Below are 24,489 nucleotides of genomic sequence, written 5' to 3' on the forward strand. Positions count from 1 at the left end.
CCAAAATACGAGCAAAAACACAAGTACTTGGCATATATGATTAAAAATTGCAATCCTCTCCAATACTTTGTATAAAACTAAGTGAAGGAAATTAAATGTACAGTACAATGTTTATACAATAATTTGTAGTAATGGATTTCATTAGTTACAAAACAACACAGATGTGTAACAGCACGTAAAAACTCGTCAAAAAATTGAAATTGGCATCTGGGTACAAGGTAATCGAGCTATTTTCCAACAAGCTACAACAAATTGTACTTTTGAAACACGGGTTTTTGAGAGAGACTCCTTTGTACTCACTCAGAAAAATGCAAAAATTAATGAACATGTTGAATTAAACCAAAAACATGACAGCAGCCGCTTAATGACAAAATTTGTCACCATTGCTGTTATTATTTAACACTTTTCTTATGAACTGCACTTCATATGCTCACCACTGTAAAAATGTTATTTTAGGCTTGAAGCTCTCTATCATTGCTGTCAATCTTTACGATCTACAGTGTGTAGCGTGTGTGGTGCAAAGTATATATGTGAGTAGTGTAAGGCGTATGTAGTTTTTGCAACTGTACCATGTCAGATTTGAATGCTATAGTCTCTAAACCCTTGTTCTGTTTCTGTGTGAAGTCTCTGTCACAGCACATCATCTGCACAAAAAGTATATTTTCAGCACTACCCAAAATGCTTTCACCCCTATTTGCACTCTGGTTGTTGAAGGTCCACTCCCCCACACATCCAGTAGGTGAGCTCATTTTACGTGTGTTAGTGTGGCACGGTGGCTGCACTGGCTATTAGGTGACTTAACAAGTCACCAGCCAATAACAGTTCACTAGCAAGAAACTGGTGGCGTTTCCTCAATTATGACCAAGCATATTCCTCTAAACTCAGTGTTTGAATTGAAAAGGTCGATGATTGATATTTTTGCTGAATACCGTACATTGGAAATACATGTAAAAAGATGAGACCGAGTTATAAGTGGCACAAGAAAAGTTAGTGGCTGGGCCCCTTCATCACGTATTGGCTCAGTGCAGAACACTTTGTATTGGCTGTCTTGTTTTTAAATTATCGCTGCAATCTAGCAGAAGTCGTATCATAACTGTGCGGTGAAGCTAAATGTTGCAAGTTGTGTTGGCAACACTGACGACATCAGCATTTCCTCTCTCATGCTGCCCCTGTCCACAACAACCTAAAATATTCCCTTAACTCTGACACCACCCATGTAGTGAACCGTTTGTCTTTTGTGCCACTTATAAATTGTTCAGTCGCATCAAATGTCAATAGGAAAAAAACAGGAAGAAGTTAAGCAAGACATTCAATAAGAACTTCATATCGAAGTAAACCTTACTAGGAAGAAATGTAAAATTGGGGGATTTTGAGCATTGATCTTAAGGGTTTTTCACAGAGGCTATGAATTCATGGTGTACAATAATTAAAAATGTAAAATCAAATTTCCACTGTATATACATATTATTGTCTCTTTAAAAGCTGAGCTTGTTTTTAATTTAAAAGAAATTATATTAACCAACAAAAGGTCTTGTGGCCAAAAGCATTACTAACCTGTGTGTGCAACTACATGACAGAAAATTTTTATTAAGTCATGTCATATAACTTGTTCTTTCGGTCAGTGAATAATCACAGGCAAGATGCATATGGTTTCTTGAATCGTAGCAATACGCCCTGCATCTTATGCACGAAATTTTTCTTTGTGTCTGTACTTATTGTTTCTTTAAATCTTACTGACGTTACATTTTACTTAGAAAAGTTATTCCTCAGAGACGACATATTATGTTATGTCACACAATCTCTAACGTCTATGGCCGACATAGAACACCTCCTTTTGTCATTAACGAAGATATCAATCTAACAGCATTTTCTTCATATTACAGCTATATTTCCAAATTTAGTCCAAATCAGGTACACAAACAAACACTAATGACTGTCAGTGCAAGGAGATACAATCCACACCATAATTAAAACAATTTTATCACATAATAGTAAAATGCCTTATCTCTGTAAAACAATTTCTCTACACTTTTTGTATTTATGTTCACAGGGAAAGTAGAAGGGTTATAAGTTTATTTAAATGTTTATTACTGCGAGCAAACTAAAGGCATTTTTGTGCAACTGCACTTATATTTCTAAATCACATCTATTACAGACTGATTCAATGACTGATTAATGATCAAATTTGACTAGCTTAATGAAAGACTTAAAAATGGCAATTCTCCTATGTTTTCGCTTATCTGATTTATTATAATAACTAAATACAATTACCCAAACAATCATATAACTCCAAGAATTGAAGTTATTAAACCAAAATTATTTAATTGACAAGTAAACGTGGCATTACCCACAAATCGTAAAGCATCTGTTTCTGTGTACAGAGAAAGGGAAAGTACTTTGTCAGTCTATCAGAGACAGACATCAGTGGTAGAAGCTAGTAGCTTGTTACACTCTGACACTTGGTAACGATGCACAATGAACTGCGATTTTATAAATTGTAATTGATATACAGCAGTAATTAGGAAATGATGTGGCTTTTGGAAATAAACAAACGGAAAACATCTTGTGTCCAGTTTAATAATTAAATGACCCAGCACCAAACTTCTGGAAACAGCTGGAGAAAGCAGCAGCAGCAGAGTCAGTGCACCAACCAAATAAGTACCAGAATCCAAATTCTTAAATTGAATGTATTCCTCGCATACCTGCAAGTACGGACATGTAAACAGATGTACTGTCACCATTGTCAAAAGAGCTACCCAGCTATATAATACTTTTTATGTGTGAGAGGGGCTTACAGCACGTATTTTCAGTATAATTATAAGATAGTGGTAAACTGTACAAAAATGCTAGGTACAGGCGAGCTACTGCCAGTGATATTATAACCAATTTGATGGAGTGTCACAATTATTAGAGGGCAATGCTCAACAGAAGTTATGCCATGATGAGTTGATGGTTTAATTAGAATCTTTGCAGGCTGCACAAGATCCACAGTCAAGTTCAAGTGAATTTAAGTCACCAGTAGCAATGCCCCACTTTTCAGTAGATCCTTCAGACAGCAAAACAACAGAGAATGTGTACATAATTTTAAGGAAATTCAAACAATTTAAAATCACAGACGATAAAATAGTCTATATCAAAATTGAATGGAAGTGCAAATCTGCAATAACTGTTTATTGTGTTTTCGCTGGATGATGACCAGTTTCATACCCTGGAGATCTCCAGGTCATATAAAACTAATACTTCAGGTGCCACAAATTCCGGTACAAGTGTGCGGATGAAGCGGCATATGGGCATTCGACCCAAATCCTATATGATCACTAATGCACCTTCAAAACACAGTCACAAGACTGTTTTGCAGATGGATTATCACTCTTGTTGGACGAACAACCAGTCACGTGAAATGTAATTGTTCTTAGGGACAATGGAAGTGGTAGAGTGTGAATACAAAGGTTTAACTTCTCAGCTAAAATTCTAGAAAATTGGAGATTACTTCATTTACTCCATATTTACACATGAAACAGTAACTATCACCTGCTATAAAAATGGCAAGCCAACCAGCATAATGAAACTAGAATTACAGGGCAATGGATTTTTAATTAACAGAACTATATGTGAAACAGCAGGAAGACAATTTCACTTTCCAGCTACCATCATGGACATAATAATTATTAACATGTTGAGACCAATGTTGTATTGGCTGCAGTAACGACCACATATATTACCTAAATAAAACTTAATCTTTATTAGTGATACCTTACATTCCACTTTGCTACAATCCCTAGATGAATTAATAACTCCAGAAAAAGGACAAATTTCAGTCGATCAAATAATGCAACATGTGAAACTATCTCAAGAAATCTAGACAAAATACATTTATTTTCAGTGCATCAACAACAAAATAATCTTGGTTCTAATGTTCATTTGTGAGACTTAGTGTTGTGTAAAGCGTAAGACATCTCATTCAAATGAGGCAACCATCCACCAGGTACTGGTGGAATGGATGCAAACTACTTATAAGTAATGTAAGTGGGAAGTGTAACTAATGTACACAACCAGGACAGAATGGCTAAGTATATTAATTAAGACAACTAAGATTCAAGACTTAGGTTGAGAAGCAACCAAGAAAACAAATGGCAATTTAAAAAAAAATAAAAGACAGCTACAGACTCAAGTCAAACAACAGAAAATCCAGGATGGAGTGTAACAATACGAGAGAAGGAAAGTTGCTACTCGCCATATAGCGGAGATGCTGAGCCGCGATAGGCACAATAAAAAGATTCACACAAACATAGCTTTCGACCATTAAGGCCCTTTGTCAGCAGCAGGCAGGCGCGTGCCCGCGCCCCCCCCCCCCCCCCCCACACACACAAACAAACAAACGCGAGCACGCAAGCACAACTTGCACACACATCTGTAGTCTCAGATACTACACTAGTTTCAGCTCTCTGAGACTGCAGCTGTGTGTGCAAGTTGCGCTTGCGTGAGTGTGTGTGTGTGTGTGTGTGTGTGTGTGTGTGTGTGTGTGTCTACTGCTGACAAACGCCTTAATGGCCGAAAGCTATGTTTTTGTCAATCTTTTTATTGTGCCTATCGCGGCTCAGCATCCCTGCAGCTACAGACTAATTAGTAATAAGTTAAAATGGAAAAATACGGAACAAGTTTTTTTTTTTTTTTTTTTTTTTTGAGGAGAGTTGTGTTATGCAACACAATAGTATGGGGGTAGATATTTATTAAAAGTCATTCACACGGCCACAAGCAAACTCAAGTCACAGCAGAGAAAGATGGAAGCAGGAAATGAGTTAGGTCATTGACACATATAAACACCATTTGTTGAGTGAGGATACACATTCAGCAGGAAGGAGACTGTGACAGAAAACCAAAGAAAGACAAGCCTATTTGTTAGCTAATGAGACATGTTGCAAGAAACACTCTCTTTCACATGAGCACACTGCAGGAAACTGACACAACAATTAACAACCTGTTAAATGAATATAGCAGAATAAGGTGGACACGAGGTCATAACAAACTGAGCCTTGTGTCATAGCCTCACACCAGCTCTCTTTAAACCCCAGATCTCGTCATGAGTTGATTATTGGGATAGATGGCATCCACAATGATGGCACCGGATTACGATACAGCAGTGAATCTATGTCCTAGATGCTCCTGCACAGTCTATGAACTAGCCGATGATACTTGAGATTATGATCTCCACCTGATGAATTTCCTGTTGCTCGCCACCTACCATCTACCGAAGGGGAAACTGACTGTCTTCCAACAACACCACAATGCAGGGTGCTGCCAGCACTGAACTTCAATGCAGAAGCCTCTTGAGATCCAGGTTCCTGCTCAGCACTCAGGCATCTCTGGGTTCTGAAACCTTCAAGAGTTATGAAGGAGACCAACAGACCACAAAACTCCCATCAGGTACACCACAGACAGGTCATCAAGAGTCATGCTACAATCCAGAGTGAGACGCGGACAACAAATAGCCTGCCCGAGACCACTTCATGCTGGGCAACAGCCACACCTTTTCACTGGCAACACGGATATCGCCAAACCTCTCATCTAGGCATGCTACCACTGAGCTGATTGGACAATTAGCTAGAACCCAACATGCAGCTGAATGAGCAACAGTCAAGCCTGGTGAGAAGGAATGACGAGAATAAATGACTGCATTCTAATAACATTTTACTAGTGTCACTGGCACTTCACAGGTCCCCAACAGCTATCCTGACTTCATACTCTGCTCGACCCCTCTGTAAATCTATCCATATCATTCCCGATTCTTCACTATTGTTAGATTAACTACTGGGAGAGGTTTCTAGAGAATCCACTTATGAACAACTGTGTTTACAAGAGTAAAGAATTTCATAACAGTATGGTACTTAAATCTGAATGTGTGTAATTTTCAATGTAAAGTCTAAATGTAAAATGTAATAATTATAATTATTATAAATAAATATTACTATATAACTACAAAGTGTCAGTTATCAAATTTTGTGTCATTTTCATGATCTGTGATTGATAAATAAAATAAGATGTGGATATTATGTTAAAAAAGCTGCACATATATTCAGTCACATTTTGATGAAAATTCAAAGTGGTACAAAGTCTGGCAACATGCATTACATATTCAGAAATATAAAATGCAAAAAAGCAGTATCGTACTACTATACTATCAATGAGTCACGACTGCTATCGGTCAACTCTTACAAATACCTAGATTTAACAATTGCGAAGGATATCAGATGTATCACATGGAGTCAGTAATATGGCTGGTAGACTTCGGTTCTTTGTAGGCTACTCAGAAAATGTAAACAGCCTACAAAGGAAATCAAATACATGACACACCCTAGAATATTGCTGAAGTGTGTGGTAGCCATATAAGAATAAGGGATACTTAATATAGAAACATATGGACAGCAATAAGATCACAGGTAAGTTTGATTCATGTAGAATGTCATGGAAATGATGTAAAACATGAACTAGCAGATGCCTAAAGACTGACACCAACAACAGCGTAACAGGCTTAATGGAAGTGTCCGATTCCACCCGTCTGCTTTGACCCATAACTTGTGTGTTGTGGTGTGTGACGTCATTAAGGCGCGGAGTTTATGGGTTGGTTGTGTTTGTAGATGTCGTCTTCTTATGTTTGATGGCACCCCATGTGTGTGTGTGTGTGTGTGTGTGTGTGTGTGTGTGTGTGTGTGTGTGTGTGTGTGTGTGTGTGCGCGCGCGCGCACCACCTACTATGCAGTGTTGAAATTTTTTTTGGGTCTGTTTTTCTTGAGTTGTAATGTTTTGTGTATTTATTGTGCAGTGAATGTGTTTTCATTTACATAGAGATATTTGACTTTTGAGTTGTTGTGGTTTTGGTTTTCATAGTTGTAGGTGTTGGTTTTTTCGTATCAATAGTTATGGTTGACGTATATAGGTCAATGGAAATGACCGACTAATTTTCGTAGTTTTATGTTGGTATTGGTGTTTTGGTAGCATCAGCTATGGCCACAGAAATGTCTGATTCCAATTTCCACAGTTTTTGCTGTAGGCGTTGGTGTTTTGGTATCGTCAGCTGCGGTTGACCTATATAGGTTAAGGGAAGTGTCCAATTCCTGTACATTTTTTTTTGTCATTTTGTGTGCTTTTTGATCATGGTGCTGTTATATTTAGCTTGTCTCCTCCCTAAAACCCCCAATTTCCCGCAGTTGTCATGTTTGTTTGATTGTATTTTAGGAGGGAGATGTTATTGCCTTATTTATATGTATTTTTGTGTTTGTTACCATGTGTATGTAGTGACATTATAGGCATCATATTGGAGACGCTTAGAATAGCCATTTCCGCCATGTTGATGATGTCATGGGTCAAAGCGGACAGGTGGAGTCTGACACTTCTGTAACCCCATATAACATGAAAGACTATGTACAAAGTTTTCACATGCACTCTTAAGTGAAGAACCTAGGAATATTCTACAGTCCCCTATGTATCACTTGCACAGAGCCAGCAATGACAGGATTAGACTAATTACAGTGCATGCAGATGTTGTATGCATTCATACTTCCCATGCTCCATGCTCATATGGAGCAGGAGGAAATCCCAATTTAACATGGAATAATGGACTTAATCATGGCCTTTTTGGATATTGAGAAGGCGTATGACAGTATCTGTAGGGACAAGCTCTGGGATGTGCTGAACGCAAAATGGATAGATGAAGAGATAACACGAAAAGTCAGAAAAATGTACGAGGGAAGTGAGAGTTGTGTGAAAGTGGGGAGGGAACGTACTGGATGGTTCAAGCTGGAAAATGGGCTGCGACAGGGAAGTGCACTTTCGCCTTTATTGTTTATTATTGTTATGGATGAAATCCTACAGCAAGTATCAGATGCAATTGGAGATCATAAAATGAAAGCAGTGCTTTTTGCCAATGACCTGATGTTATGGGGAAATTGCGAGAAGGAGGTGCAAGAGCAGTTAGATGCATGGGAGGCAACAGCAGCACAATATGGAATGCATTTCTCTGCAAAGAAAAGTGAAATAATCGTCACAACAAGGAAGAAGAATAGGCCAAATGTGGATATAACTTGTGGAGGGGAAAAACTACAAGTGGTAGAGAACTTCAAGTACCTGGGAAGCGTGATTGAAAGTAAGGGGGGAAACGCAATGGAAATAAATGAAAGGTGCAGAAAAGCAGGGCAGTTCTACAAATGCATTAGGGGGCTTATTTGGAGCAAGGAGGTGCCACAGAAATCCAAGGGAATAATATACCGAACCTACTTTGTCCCCATATTGGCATACGGAAGTGAGACATGGGTAATGCACAAAAGCGACAAAAGTAGAATACAGGCTAGTGAAATGAAGTTCCAGAGGAGCAGGTTGGGTGTAACAAGACGAGACAGATTGCGAAATGTGTATGTGAGGGAAAGACTAAAGGAGGAACCAGTACAGGACAGGATAGAAAAATCAAGACTGCAGTGGTATGGACACATGAAGAGAATGGATGAGGGAAGAATTCCAAAGAGGATGTTTGATCTGCAACTGGAGGGGAAGAGGCCCAGAGGAAGACCAAGAGATAGATGGGTGAAGGGAGTGAAGGAATGTGTGATGAGAAGAGGAGAGAACTGGACGAAGGTGGAAGAGGGGGAATGGTGGAAAGACAGAACACGATGGAGAGGCTTGTGTTCCCGACATACCCAGCCAGTGGCTGGAAACTGTCCAAGATGATGATGATGAATTGGAAGTACCTTCTGCCATTCACTTCACAGTAGTTCCACAAGGATGGGTGTAGATATATCTGTTCAATACAGCTATTACCTTTTGTATTATCAGATTCGTGTCAGTGATGTTCATTTTACATCCAACATAAATGTGAAGTGCTAAATCTCAGATTTTGTTCAAATCTGATGAGCACATCTGCTAAACAACCAAAGAAAGATCACAAATTTATTGGTCTCAAATTTTATTCTTTGTAAGAGCCTTGTAAATGTAGGTGTGCAATTGACACAGTGACATTTTCAAAATTTGAGCATGAAGGTAGTGCTGTAATTCTGTGGATAACTGTGATAAAGCTACAAAAACTTGGCAAGGTAGTTCAACAGCTTGCATTGTGCACATTCTGTAAGTTTTATGTCATTTCTCTCACTATCTTTACTCCAAGGGCACTCAAAGTTGTCAATAAATTTATTCGCTCCAAAATTTCTTCCAAGGTGACATAACTTGACCTCTTTATGTAGGTGTATTAGAAACCTATCTTTTTGTGACCTTTAGCAACTTGTTTATAAAATCTGTAAGTTTTATCACTTTGGCTTTATAGTATTTAAGATAGACAGTGATGAAACTGCATGAAAAATTTGCTGCTACGGTAATAAGTGATTTTTGAGCTTTTGTGTCTCAGGAAGGATGACTGATAGATGCTAGCATTAAGTATCACTTGAAAGAGCATCTTTTTCTCAGAAAAACACGAAATTTCTGTGAATGTTTTCATCCTTAAAGATCTACAATTATCCAGTAAAGTTTCTCATGCAAATGACTATTAGCTCATTCAAGTAAAATATGTATATAAAGATGAAAAACAACTTTTACTAAGCTTATTCTTTTCACACATCAAACTGACTCTTAAGATCTACACGTAACTGATTTGCTGGTAATTACCCCCAAAGAATGTAGCTTGGCGAACATGAGCTACAGCAATCAGCAAAAAATCATAGCAATGTTTGTATAGGCCTATTGGTAACGAAATTTGTTTTTGTGAAGGAAGGTGGTGCAACAGTCATCAACTACAAGCTAATGTAAAAATAGATGAACTATTATTTGTTAACGAAATTTGTTTTTGTGAAGGAAGGTGGTGCAACAGTCATCAACTACAAGCTAATGTAAAAATAGATGAACTATTATTTGTTTTCTCAGGTGCATAATTACATTTATTTTTGGTTAGTCTATTTTACAGTATTTGATGTCATACACATAACATAAAAATTACAAATATTTGTAAACCATATCATACAAGGAAAAAGTAATTAATTTTTAAAATTTAATCAAACTTTAGTTTTGAAACTGAGATTATACTACTGATTAGAATATATATGAATTCTGCAAATGAAGATCTGTGAAACTGTTCTTTTGATAATTTGAATGCTTTCTGCTGTCATACAATCCCTGTAAAAAGCTGCTAAGTGTTGCAGACTTTTCTCCTGGAAAAAAAGGAACCGTTGTCGAATTGTCCTGGCCTGAGCTCAGTGATGAAAGTATAATCTTTCTTCATCATAAAACCATTTTGCTGAGTTCGATTCTTTCTCAAAGAAAAATCATCACAAATGGAAAAATCTGACTGATGACACTCTGGCAATTCAGCTGATAAATTTCAGCAGGTAAGGTCCAACTGGACGAAAGTTGTATTTATGCTGTCATATGGAGTAACAAATTAACTGCTGTTACAGTTTAGGCTTAATCTGATGAAGGTGTGCAGCCATAAGCATGAAACTAATTTAATGGCATTTGAGTTCTCTTGGTGTAACCCCACTTAAAATTCATAGAGTCAGTAAATGTGATTTACAAGGCTTCCATGCTGATGAACTGTTGAGAAACAAAAATGACTGGGATGGGGACAGGTGATGCAGAGGAATGTCAAAAATGCATTTAAATCACACCTTACTGATCTGTCCAAGGGCAACGATCCTAAACAAACTGGAGTACAAACAGTGGATTCAAACAGATTGTGCATCACTTTAAGTTAAGCAACTGCCAGCAGATGATTTTGTTGTATAAATTTCTCTGATCTCATCACTGACACCTCTGTTTCAAAAAATCAAACACAATATCTCAAAATTGTGAAGCACCACTGTAAGCTTGGTGAAGGAAATATACCGCTTCACTTTGCAGACAATTACTCCTTTTTGTCCTGAATGCTGTCCAAGATTTTCGACAGGAAAACAGCCATACTACTGTGCATCCCATTGCTGTCTATTTTATCGGAAATGAGGGGTAAGCTGAAGTTTGCAGTACCATACGTCTACTTCAACATGCGACTTAACTTTGTTGTACTGTGTGACAGCATGGTGACGCAATGAATATGAAATGGAAAGTGTTTATAGAGGGCATGTTGAAGTTTACGGTGATGGTCTCTAGTGTGGTATATTTACATCTCTCAATTGTTTGCGAATGACGTTAGTGATTCATTGGACACACAGAATGCTGTTTCCAAGATTAAAATTGGAAGAGTCGGAGGCAATCTGTTAACAAGTTATTTTGATGTCGTCGATTATGAGTAATAGATTCATTTGTACTTTAAAATTATTAGAGCAGCATGTTGTTTATGTTTGTGGATTCAATTGTGTGTTATGGATATGATGTCCACAAGTAGATTTCTGCATGTTGCAATGGGGGGCAACATGTAGACCACAATTAAATTCCTACAGTTATTTGATTTACTTCCTGAGCTTGTGAAGTGTTTTCTTTGTGGCGACGGTATGAGATTGACCAAGTTTCTGCAACTTGGACCTGTATATGTGGTGATGCCAGCAGAATATGTCTGTATGTTCTATGTAGAGCGATTCCTGGTTTGAGAAGCCCAAGTTGGCCATTTGAAAGAGTGTGTTGATGACACATTAGTTTTGGTATTGCAAAATTTGTGTCTCGGCTGATTTTATATGGTAAGTAGTTTATAGTTTTAGTATGAATGGTATGTGTGTTTATGTGCTTAACACTATTTCCTATATATCAAAGGAGGTGTTGATGCTATTTTTTTTGTGAATTTTTGGATTGTTCTATTAACTGTAACTATGTTGGATTGCGATTGGTACATATTGTGAAGCTCACCTTAGCTACATTTATGAGGTTACATTTTCAATGTTAATTATACAAATGAGTTTTGGCTGTGGTACCATAGACTTCGTTTTAGCTATATAAATCAAGTAAAATTTCTGGCACTAGGTGTGTGTTCGTAGAATTTGTTCGAGCTGTATAAGCCAACTCAAATTTCCAGTACCAGTTTTTAAAAATTTATTCTGGTTCTATTGATTGCCGAGGATTTCAGTATGCTTCCTTTTTGGCTTTGTATTTGTTTCTGCATGTCTGCATTATTAGGGTTGTAATATATTTAATTTTTCCCTCCAGCAAACCCCCTAATTCCCCAGTTGTTCTGTTAGTTTCACACGTTTCTGAAACTATTTTTCATACTATCTGTTTTTGTTCACGCGTGTAAAGAGTGACGTAACAGTTGCTGCATTGTATAAGCTTGAAATAGGGTGTCTGCCAGCCTAAAGGAATCTGGGGTCAAAGCTGACAGGTGGTACCACCATCTTCGTGTTTGGCAAAATGAGCAAGTATGATGGTCAGAACTTTAATAGTGACAACTGTTTATTTACAGCTCGTACAAAACAGATACGTGTTTCAGAGTTTTATTGGCCTTCAAAGTAGTCACCAGCATTATGCATAACCCATTGCCAGCAATGTGAAAGTCGTAGGATACTCTTAGCAGTGCCAGTTGTGTTGACAGTTTGAGTGGTGCAGTCTATTGCTCGACAAATTTGTAGCAGTTCTGAAGAGAATGCCATGAAGTGTTTCCTTCAGTTTAGAAATCCAGTTGAACTTATGAGGACTTAAGTCAGGAGTGTGCATTAGGTGGTATAGCACTTAGCAGCCTCATCAGTCAAACAAATCAGTAAGAGCTTGCACTGTATGTGTTTGAGCATTGTCCTGCAAAACGATGGTCAGGTCCTGCTGAAAATGTCATCACTTCTGTCTCTATGCTGTTCATTTTTGGAACACAACCTACGACCAGCTAAGGACAGAAGTCATGACACTTTCTGCAGGGCCTGACCATCATTTTGCAGGACAATGTTCAAGCACGTACAGTGCAAGCTGTTACTGATTTGTTTGACTCATGGGGCTGCTAAGTGCAACACCAACTACTGCACTCCCCTGAATTAAGCCCTCATAAGTTCAAATGGATTTCTAAACTGAAGGAAACACTTCACAGCATTCACTTCAGATTTACTACAAATTCGTCGGGCAATAGACTGCACCGCTCAAACTGTCAACACAACTGGCACTGCTAAGAGTATCCTACGACTTCCACATTGCTGGCGACTACTTTGAAGGCCAGTAAAACTTTGAAACACGTATCAATTTTGTACGAGCTGTAAATTAATAGCTGCTACTATTAAAGTTCCAACCCTCATACAATGCAAAAGTTTTAGCATGATTGGTGACAGATAAAGACATTTGCAGCTTGAATTATTAGTACAACATGTTGTTTATGAAATTATTGGTACAGTGTGTTGTTTATGTTTGCAGATTCAATTATGTGTTTCATTCATTGTTAAGTTATAGATATGAAAATGAAGTTCACAAGTAGGTTTCTGCATGTTGCAGTGGGGGGACAATATGTGAACCACGATATTCACGACACACACGGTGCTCATACAGCATAACGTGCAGCATGCTAGATAAAGGTACAGGGAGATGGACAAGACCCAGACTGAATCCATGAACCAGATTAACGGTTGAGTGTTGGTACACCGGCCAGCCTGATTGTGGTGGTCTAATTAGGCAGCTTCTCATGTATGTTTAGGCAAATGCTGGACTGGTCCCCAAATTCGGAAATACAGAAGCGTCCGATCCCACCCGTCTGCTTTGACCCATGACGTCACAAATATGGCGGAAACAAAAACAAACACACACACTTTCCACAAGAAGCCTAATGAAACTAACGGGACAAGCGCGGGAAATGGGGTGTTTTGGGTGGGGGGCAAACTAAATATAAACAAATTTAGACGCCTTGCGTAGCTACAACGTGTAAGTGAAGACAGCCATGCATGAATACCCACCCACCTCCCCAGGGGTCGTAACCCCTGCAACCCATAGAAGATAAAGATGCTTCAGTAGCTGATTAGTGTTTTTTGTCTTTTTAAAAAAAAAAATCTCACGGGATAGAACAAACAGATCAGAAAGATAAATATAATAAACTAAAACAGAAATTCAGGGAAACAGATAATGAAAATAAGTAATAAGTGTTTTTAAATTAAAAAAAAAATCTCACGAGATAGAACGAACAGATCATAAAAGTAAATAAAATAAGATAAAACAGAACTGGAGACAGCCACACTCAAACTAAACTCCGCGCCGTCATGACGTCACACACGACAACACCCTTACGTCATGGGTCAAAGCCGACGCGTTGGATCGGACGCTTCTGTCGACCCCCAAATTCTGCCTTAAAGAATACAATATACAAACAGTTGTGATATATAGGCAGATGGTACACACGATTTGCCCCTTAGAGTGGATGACTGTTGTCAGAACGAGTATCTGGCCACAAAGTTAAATAATAAAACAAAACTGGTCTAATCCTGAAACGTGTACACCATACCAATAGAATAAATGCCAAGGAAGAAAGGAGGAAGGAGGAGGAGGAGGAGGAGGAGGAGGAGGAGGAAGGAGGAGGAGGAAGAAGAAAAGGAAGAAGAGTGACAGGCTAAGATACAATTTGCATCTCATGTCTTCTGTCTTTTTGACAAAACTTGGGTGATTATTGAAACTGTAAGTGACAAATCTACGGAAAAGCATATCTTTCAGCAACCTAGTACAAAATTTCAAGTACCTCATCAACAAGTACTACCACCTCACAGATTTTGGTATAAATTCTGATCACAAGACTTCAGGTGATTAGGAGCAATGTAAAACAACTGTCTACATGAATTAGTTTACGACTCCACTGCACTATAAAATCCTCACGTCTCTGCAACTACAAACATTCAGTAAGCAAAACTTGAACACAACTGAATCAAATTTGTTCAGATGGTCCAAACTGAATCAGGTAGAGCTTCTCAGGAGAAAGGATTCCTTTGGTTTCAAGAGTTGCTGAAACAATACAAAATCGCTAACCTATTCAACCTGATTTGAAAACAATTCAAATGAAAAGGTTGTCGTGTGAATTCTTATCATCAGCTGGCAAAATATCAGAATCATCTGATGATGTCCGAGAATTTGTGGTTTCAATACTGTAACCATGATAGTGTGTTACACACACACATTTGCCAATAACTGATGGTTTGCCAATGTTTGAGCAACACAATTCCTCAGAAGCAGTCATTACTACAGTTGATAAATTTAAATCATTACAACAGCAATACTGTTTTCTTATCCCCATTGAATGCCAGTATGTTGGCTCATGAGCCAGAACGCTACTCAAACATAAAGTTTAGAAAATTCTGCTAAAATCTCCAGAGGCTTCGAGCACTGGAAATATTTATTAAGAAATTCACTAGTAGGCTTTGGAGCCTGGAGAAAGTCCTCGACTAACCTGGCAATCGCGTGTGGCCTTTTGGCAGAGGACACAAGTTTCTTTTTTACTAATTTATAATGGCACAAGCCGCAATGGACAAACACAAGCTTTTAGTAATACTGTAACTGACAACTATGCACAAAGCGTCCCTTCTGCGATAACAGAGTTGACAAACCATTTACTTAGGCAGCAAATTTGGGAAATACGGAAGCGTCCGATCACGCCCGTCTGCTTTGACCCATGACGTCACAAATACGGCGGAAACAAAAACAAACACACACACTTTCCACAAGAAGCCTAATGACACTAACAGGACAAGCGCGGGAAATGGGGTGTTTTGAGTGGGGGGCAAACTAAATATAAACAAATTTAGACGCCTTGCGTAGCTACAACGTGTAAGTGAAGACAGCCATGCATGAATACCCACCCACCTCCCCAGGGGTCGTAACCCCTGCAACCCATAGAAGATAAAGATGCTTCAGTAGCTGATTAGTGTTTTTTGTCTTTTTTTAAAAAAAAAATCTCACGGGACAGAACAAACAGATCAGAAAGATAAATATAATAAACTAAAACAGAAATTGGAGGAAACAGATAATTAAAATAAGTAATAAGTGTTTTTAAATTTAAAAAAAATCTCACGAGATAGAACGAACAGATCAGAAAAGTAAATAAAATAAGATAAAACAGAACTGGAGACAGCCACACTCAAACCAAACTCCGCGGCGTCATGACGTCACACACAACACCCTTACGTCACGGGTCAAAGCCGACGCGTGGGATCGGACGCTTCTGTCGACCCCAAATTTGTTTTCAGGTAACTTCACCCACCTATCTCAATAACGTTGAACTCAAAATGTCAAAAGTTACTGGTTCCATAGACAAGTTACTACACAGTTAAAAAAAATAATAAAAAAAAAAAAATTCTACAACTTCGAAGAAATTTTGTTTCTACACAAATTGAAAACTTTGAGGGCCACTTTGAGCAAAAGTAGCGAGCCAAATGCCAGAAAACCTACAAAATGTACGTTATTCAGACAACGTTTGGGAGCAAGATATTTGTAAATTTTTCTTTGCAATGTGCACACTAAAATTTAACACAATCTGGGATGATCGAGGGGAGGCTATCCCTTAATGTACACCACTTGTCATGGAGTCACACAAATACATAACAAAGTAAATGTCATGTAGGCCCCTTGAAAGTAACGTCTTTTCACTCTACCGACGGATTGCCAATAATAAACAGTTCATTCATTTGAGTAAACGGGATAACACTATCTAATACAATCTTACAAGATGAGTAGCTATGATGCCTGCAACTGGACATATAATCTGAATAAACCCAAACAATTGTGTAGTTATCAAATTCCCAAGAGCTTCACTTACACAGTCATATTCACAACACCACAATAACATAGTGTCAAAGCCTTTTGAACAACACAACACACACAGAGGTATTTCAAACCTGTTCTATTCGAATCCTTCGACGTCTGTTTAATTCTTGCTTCTTCAGTTCGTTGACATCTGTCAACAACATCTTTCCTCTTTTGACACTTACCAGATTTGCATTAACTGTCACGTTTATTGACATTATGCAATTAACATACACTACAAGTAACATGGCAATTCTAACATAACTAAGCCTTTCGCACTATTTTAGCTGCCTATTAGGCATTTCGACACAACAGAAATGATAAACATTTCACGATTCATATTTTCGCCGGTGCCAATCTGGGGACAAGGCACCCAAGCTTCGAAGATGAAAACTGTCTACAGATGCACATGCAAATTTAAAACTCGCTTTGCGATGTCTCGACACCAGAGTTGGAATACAATTGTTTGTTGTATGGTTTTTCTGACTTCGGCCAGACACCATTACTGCGTAATAATAATAACTTTCCTCACTCAATATCCGTGTCTTTTAGTGTAGCTTGCCTTTTCCTGTTCCTAATAGTCGATTACTATATTTTATATTTTTATATGCCGGTTACACATAAATTCGATTATCTTCTTGTAGGTTTTAATGGTTGGTGAGATAGGAAGGACTTGACTGACATTGGTTGCGGGATTTTATTCTTGATAACAAATACTAAAAACTTGCACCTCGCCTCATTATATTTTCTGCATTGAAGTAATATATAGTTCGTGACTTTATATGTAGTATCGTCACAATCACTGTCTGCTATTTGATTTATATGCAGTCGCCCAGCTGTATAAACGCTTTGGAAATGCTCCACTCACCTTAGTGTGGATGTTGCTTGTCGGGGGGTCTACAAACGTACTAAAACCAAGGTCATTTCCGAATTCGTGGTTGTATTTGCGCATAGTTGCTTCATTTGTTTCGGAGCTAGGCGTCCATTCCTCCTGCCAGAATAAATATGCCTTTTTCCAAATACGTTGTCCATATTTTGTGTGCGGAAGCTTTATATCTAGTTTATCCCATTGCTCATAGTCTGCTTTGCCAGTCGATCTGCTTTTTCATTGCCTGGGATTCCACAATGGGCTTTCGCCCACATAAAGGCAATTCGTTTCTGCCATCTGAGTCATTCACAATACCAATAAGGAACTTGAAGTAGGTACTAATAGGTGGATTTTGAGGTTTTTGTATCTGATACTGCTTGAAGTACACTTTTCCAGTCTGACAATATTATATAGGATGTGAGAAATATAGTTGTTACAGCAATAGACAAAGTCAAAAGCATACATTTCTACATTAACTACTATATCAAAGTAATTTAATTTACCTGAAATAGGTGAATATAGAAACTACATTTTAGAAGGAAGTATTTTTGTCTTCAACAATTCGCCAACTGTGTAAAAAGGATTGTTTATGAGTAGCTTAGTTCAAGGGCTAGGTAAGAGTTATGTGATTTAGATAATCTGTGATATGGCATGTTTACACATGTTTACTACCAGTGTCATAACTATGTACATCAATTCTCAATACAAAATTAGAAACATTGTTTCTGACATACAATGAAATATTATAGATGAATAAATTTACTACTGTCGGACATTCCAGTTTAACGAACAGAGGTTTATAATGTTCTGTTTCATCAGAATCTGTTGTTATTCTTATTACTTTCTTCATTTACATAACTGCTACCCACAATAAAATTCCATATGATGTGATACTTTCGAAGAAAGCAATTATACTGATCTAATAGAGTTATTAGGCAATGGCCTTGATGCAGTGGATACACTGGTTCCAGTCAGATCACCAAAGCTAAGCACTGTTGGGCATGGCCGGGATTTGGATGGGTGACCATCCGGGCCACCATGCGCTGTGGCCATTTTTCAGGGTGCACTCAGCCTCGTGATGCCAATTGAGGAGCTACTCGACCGAATGGTAGTGGCTCCGGTCAAGGAAAACCATCAAAATGACTGGGCGAGCAGTGTACTGTCCACACACCCCTCCTATCTGCATCCTCAGCTGAGGATGACACGGCGGTCGGATGGTCCCAGTGGGCCACATGTGGCTAAGTGCTTTTACATAGTTATTTGGAACACATCTTTTTAAATTTCTAATTAAATAAATAACTGAGGAAAATCTTGCAGATATATTTCTAATGTGTGGTTCCCAGATAGATATATTGCCAACAAGAAAACCTAAAAATTTAACAGTTTCTAATTCACGATGGTTATGAATCTCTTTGAGACTAGAGATAAGTACCTGTGCTTTACTTTCATGAAGTAGGAAACCCTTTGCTCGAAACCATAAGTAAGAATGGGCAAGGGTAGTTTCGTTTAATGTTTAAAGCATATGTGATATTTCAATTATTATTTGAATTCTCTTACCTCTTCTATGAAGTGTGGACTCTTGAATCCAATGTTCTTGGTGCATCCAAATTCCATTATAGATTTGAAGAAGTAATTCTACAGCATTGTCAGGCATGTTATGTATCATGGTCTACGTGATGTGATCCATTCCAAGGGCAGTGTTAGTGCTCTCTTTGATGATTGATGGTCAACTTGTCAATGCTGAACTGTGTTGTTAGCACACATAGAGTTGCTCCTAATTGGCTTGCTGCGAACATCTGGTGGGGCAATAAGATCACAAAATTCTTCTATCCACTCATATGGCTGTATGTTATTGACTTCAGAAGTAATATTCCTAAATATGTTGATCTTCTTCCATATCTTCTGATGATTTGATATTCTTGGTCAAATTATTGCAATATTTTACCCAATTCTTCTTCTTAATGGATTTCGGTATTTTCTTGGTTCTGGCTGTTTATAGAGCTGTTTATAGAGCAAAAAACTGTTCAAGTAAGGCTTTTAATGTGTTCACATAACACTTTCCTTCTGCCTTGTAAAGCTTTATTGCAGTCTCCATTCCACCATGGATTAGCCATTCATCTTACTGTCGTTGATAAAGGTCGTTTTGGGATGGATTCAGTTGCTGCATGAATAATGCTGTTCTGTGATTGCGTGTAGGCCCTGTGTGGAGGTTGTTCTTTTTTCTATTGATTTTATCCTCAATTCAAGAATTTAGCAATATTTATATCAATCTGCTTCGTTCATGTTCGAAGTAAATTTCTTGGAAATGTGTGCTTGGTTACTTTTCTCGCACTGTATATTCGTAGTTAAAGTGAAAGAATCTGATCTCATGATATCCTACAGAACGGACCATGCTGTGATTTGGTTCATAGAGGGAGAAGCTAGCATTATATCTACTGCAGTTGGTTTCATCCATGGTCCTTGGTTTAATGTTAGAGATCCATCATTGTATATGATCATGTTATAATCATCAATGCAAGATATTATGTACTCACCTACCTTATCATTCATATGACACCCCTATGCTGTGTGGTGGGCACTGAAGTTCCCACATATTAGGAAGTGGTTTGGTATTATTTGCAACACTGTGTGTGTGTTGCTCAGAATTTGTACATGTTGGGGGATGACATACACTTGCAATGGAGAATCGACATTTATTAGTACTTACTTCTAGTGCCATTGGTTGAAAGTCAAGATTAGGTAGTGGCATGGTAACTGGCTTCTAATTGAGTTTTGTACTAATCAGTAATGCCACTCCACCTTTTCCATTCTCTCAATCCAACCCTGTTACTTGATATCCTAGACACCTAACAGACTTGTTTGGTTTCATCTAGATTTCAGTTATTACAGTGACAGAGTAGTCATTAGTATAAAGTTCATCCATGAACAACTCTCTATTAGCATTTAAGGATTTGGCATTCCACTGGAGAACTTTAATATCTGTTCTTCTGTTTATAATCACAACTATGGCTTATTTCTGTCCTGATCCTTATTTTTTTTGATACTATCAATGCAGCAATATTGTATACACGAGCTTGATCCAAACTGTCTCTGTTTAATTAGGTAAACTGTCTTATTATATTTGTTATTCCAGTCACCAGCTGCTCAATTGTCATCCTATTCTTATCCTCCTTCCTGATGTAATTGCCTCTTGTGGTTCAGAGGTATGTGGTCGTTGGTGCATATGATTCTCCTTAACAGGACATGTTGCTAAATTTATATTTGCTGAAAGAACTTGGAGTTGGTGTAGCCTTTGTTTGCTTTGGCTTACTGTGATGAACAGTCGTAAATCTGTGCTGAATACTTTTTCTCATTCTGATTTACTCCCACCAATATTCCCTGCCAGCGTGGCATAAGTTCTTTGGTTTAAATATTCTTCAGATTCATTAAAGGATACATTGTATGTGGCTGACACTTTCTTAATCTCTTGTTGTTTGAGATATACTGGGAAAGACTTATCTCTCGATGTATGGTTCCCTTTACAGTCGACACAACACATTACTTCACTTGAGCACTGAGCTGTCTCATGGTCCCTCCACACTGATTGCATCGAGTCTGTGACTAAGATGGCCATACTGAAGGCATTCAAAACTAAGGGTATGTACGGTATAACATTACGCTTCATGCCATATATTGTCACATATTCTGGTAGGAACTGCAATGTGAATGTGACCACACATGTTTGCTGGGGTATGTAGTTCGTCATTTTTAAATTACTTATTCTTTTGATAATTCTGCGTACAAGTGTGACTGCAATTGTGGACTGAATAGCGTCTTAAACTCTAACTCTTCTAATTCGGGATATACGTTCCTAATAACTTCTTTCTGATGTGTTCTGTTGTTTGGTATGTATGCTACCCTCTATTTATGATGTAGTGGGTTCCTACACAAACTCGTTTGCAGTCTCTCTTGTTGAGAAATCAATATAAATTCTGTTTTCCCCACGACCTTGAGATTTGCGATTTGCTGGTTTTATTTAGAATCTTAGATAAAGAGTATCTTCCTCAATGCCATGAGTCGGTATCTGCCTACATTACCATTAAGTCCCTCAACAAATACATAAAATGGACATGCTGCATTACTATGATATCTATTACCTTTCTTCTGTACATTTTTTGTGAAGGATTTTGCCTTGGTTTATTACTCTTTTCTTGGGTAAGTTGGGTACTAAATGAGTTACCACCCAGTGCCATCCTCAAAATCTCCCTGTGGAGAAGGGAATTTGATCCTACATTGAAATTAAACTGTCAGATGTACCTTTGTTGAGCATTGTCGAATTCCTTACCTGCTTTGTTATTTGTTACTGGTGTTGTTGGATGGTGACTGCTTGTCACTTCTCTTTTAGTTTTACCTTCTGCTCCAATGTGCGTTTTGCTGCTGAAACGTCGTTTGCTCGATATTCATACTCATGTTCAGGAGAGCTTCTGCTCCCTGTAATTCTCGATTCTATAACTCCACATTGAGTTGGGGTGAATGGGCCTCTGTCCATATTTATTTAACACACTGGACTTGTATGTGTCCTAACAACTTTCTCCTGCCTTTTTTTCATAAAAAATTGGGAAATTAACTATTGCAATCCTAGTTTTACTCGTAAATTGAAAGGGAATAATAATATAACCTATTTGCTTGGTTGCTAACGAAAGATCAGTAATGTAACTGTGGAATGTAATTGTAAGTCTTTGCTTGTCATATTAGTATTGTAATTTTTTATTGCTTTATCTTTGTAATATAAGTACAAAAGTCTCGACCTGAAGACATAAACATGAAAGAAGATTAACAAATGGTAATATGCTATGTGTATGTGTGTCAATGCATCCAAACTGGATAGTTAAAAATTTTGTATGCTACAAGCCAATAAAATTAAAAAAATATTGTCTTTGTGTGTTCTACAATCACATCGTATTAGCCATTATGGAAAACTGCGCTGCAAACATGGACACTGTTAAATACTGAATAAATATAAACTACAGCTGGGGCAATAAACGATTTAGGCTTGTTCTGAGCATCTGCATCATGCATTCTTTGACAGCCAATGGACGTTCAGTAGTTTTCTCAGTGCTCTGCTATGAGTATCATAGATAAATGTAAGTACACTACTGGCCATTAAAATTGCTACACCAAGAAGAAATGCAGATGATGAATGGGTATGCATTGGACAAATATATTATACTAGAACTGACATGTGATTACACTTTCACGCAATTTGGGTGCATAGATCCTGAGAAATCAGTACCCAGAACAACCACCTCTGGCCGTAATAACGGCCTTGATACGCCTGGGCATTGAGACAAACAGAGCGTGGATGGAGTGTACAGGTACAGCTGCCCATGCAGCTTCAACACAATACCACAGTTCATCAAGAGTAGTGACTGGCATATTGTGACGAGCCAGTTGCTCGGCCACCATTGACCAGACGTTTTCAGTTGGTGAGAGATCTGGAGAATGTGCTGGCCAGGGCAGCAGTCGAACATTTTCTGTATCCAGAAAGGCTCGTACAGGACCTGCAACATGCGGTCATGCATTATCCTGCTGAAATGTAGGGTTTCGCATGGATCGAATGAAGGGTAGAGCCACGGGTCGTAACACATCTGAAATGTAACGTCCAGTGTTCAAAGTGCCGTCAATGCGAACAAGAGGTGACCGAGACATGTAACCAATGGCACCCCATAACATCACGCCGGGTGATACGCCAGTACGGCGATGACGAATACACGCTTCCAATGCTCGTTCACCGCGATGTCGCCAAACACGGATGCGACCATCATGATACTGTAAACAGAACCTGGATTCATCTGAAAAAATGACGTTTTGCCACTCGTGCACCCAAGTTCGTCGTTGAGTACAACATCACAGGCGTTGCTGTTTGTGATGCAGCGTCGGGGGTAACCGCTGCCATGGTCTCCGAGATGATAGTCCATGCTGCTGCAAACGTTGTCGAACTGTTCGTTCAGATGGTTGTTGTCTTGCAAACGTCCCCATCTGTTGACTTGGGGATCGAGACGTGGCTGCACGATCCGTTACAGCCAAGCAGATAAGATGCCTGTCATCTAGGCTGCTAGTGATACGACACAGTTGGGGTCCAGCACGGTGTTCCGTATTCCCCTCTTGAACCCACCGAGTCCATATTCTGCTAGCAGTCACTGGATCTCGACCAACGCGAGCAGCAATGTCACGATACGATAAACCGCAATCGCGATAGGCCACAATCTGACCTTTATGAAAGTAGGAAACGTGATGGTATGCATTTCTCCTCCTTACACGAGGCATCATAACAGCGTTTCACCAGGCAACGCCGGTCAACTGTTGTTTGTGTAGGAGAAATCGATTGGAAACTTTCCTCATGTCAGCACGTTGTAGGTGTCGCCAATGGCGCCAAGCTTGTGTGAATGCTCTGAAAAGCTAATCATTTGCAAAACACAACATCGTCTTCCTGTCGGTTAAACTTCGCGTCTGTAGCACGTCATCTTCGTCGTGTAGCAATTTTAATGGCCAGTAGTGTATTAAACATGATCGTAGCAAGTTATTTAGTGTAGTTTTGTTCCATTTGTTGCGACTTGTCAAAGCTTATAGTGATGGTAAGCGACAAATTTTGCACAAGGAGGCGAGAGACATAATTTGCAGTATACATGCTTTCTTCAAGTGCAGAGCACATGTATGCACCTACCACAACTGTCACTTGGAATAGCCAACAGTGAAATTTCCGTCTATGTCTCGAGCTCTACAAATAGCCATCGATCGTGCATCGGACTATAAGAATCGTAGAAACTACGAATGGCTGATTTCTTAACGCCAATACAATGGTACTTCGCTTGTCCCAGTACTGAACGGTGATAATATTTTATGTGGTACCATTCACGATACAAGAAGCAGAAGTATAATATCAGAATTAAGGAACTAGCAGTGGCCAAAACAAATTTCATAACTTATGTTCTTGA

At 38.6% G+C, this 24,489-nt stretch overlaps 1 protein-coding gene across 1 annotated transcript in view; it reads right to left on the reverse strand.

The window, feature by feature from the left end:
- LOC124802856 overlaps positions 1–17,010 on the reverse strand; it is a 223,877-nt gene extending 206,867 nt beyond the window's left edge. Inside the window, exon 1 of the mRNA XM_047263888.1 lies at positions 16,740–17,010. Within this exon, the coding sequence (XP_047119844.1) occupies positions 16,740–16,895 (156 nt within the window). The 5' untranslated portion in view covers positions 16,896–17,010. The remainder of the gene's footprint in view (positions 1–16,739) is intronic.
- Positions 17,011–24,489: the final 7,479 nt, after the last annotated feature.

Source organism: Schistocerca piceifrons, chromosome 6 (genome assembly GCF_021461385.2).
Source record: "Schistocerca piceifrons isolate TAMUIC-IGC-003096 chromosome 6, iqSchPice1.1, whole genome shotgun sequence".
Taxonomy (NCBI): domain Eukaryota; kingdom Metazoa; phylum Arthropoda; class Insecta; order Orthoptera; family Acrididae; genus Schistocerca; species Schistocerca piceifrons.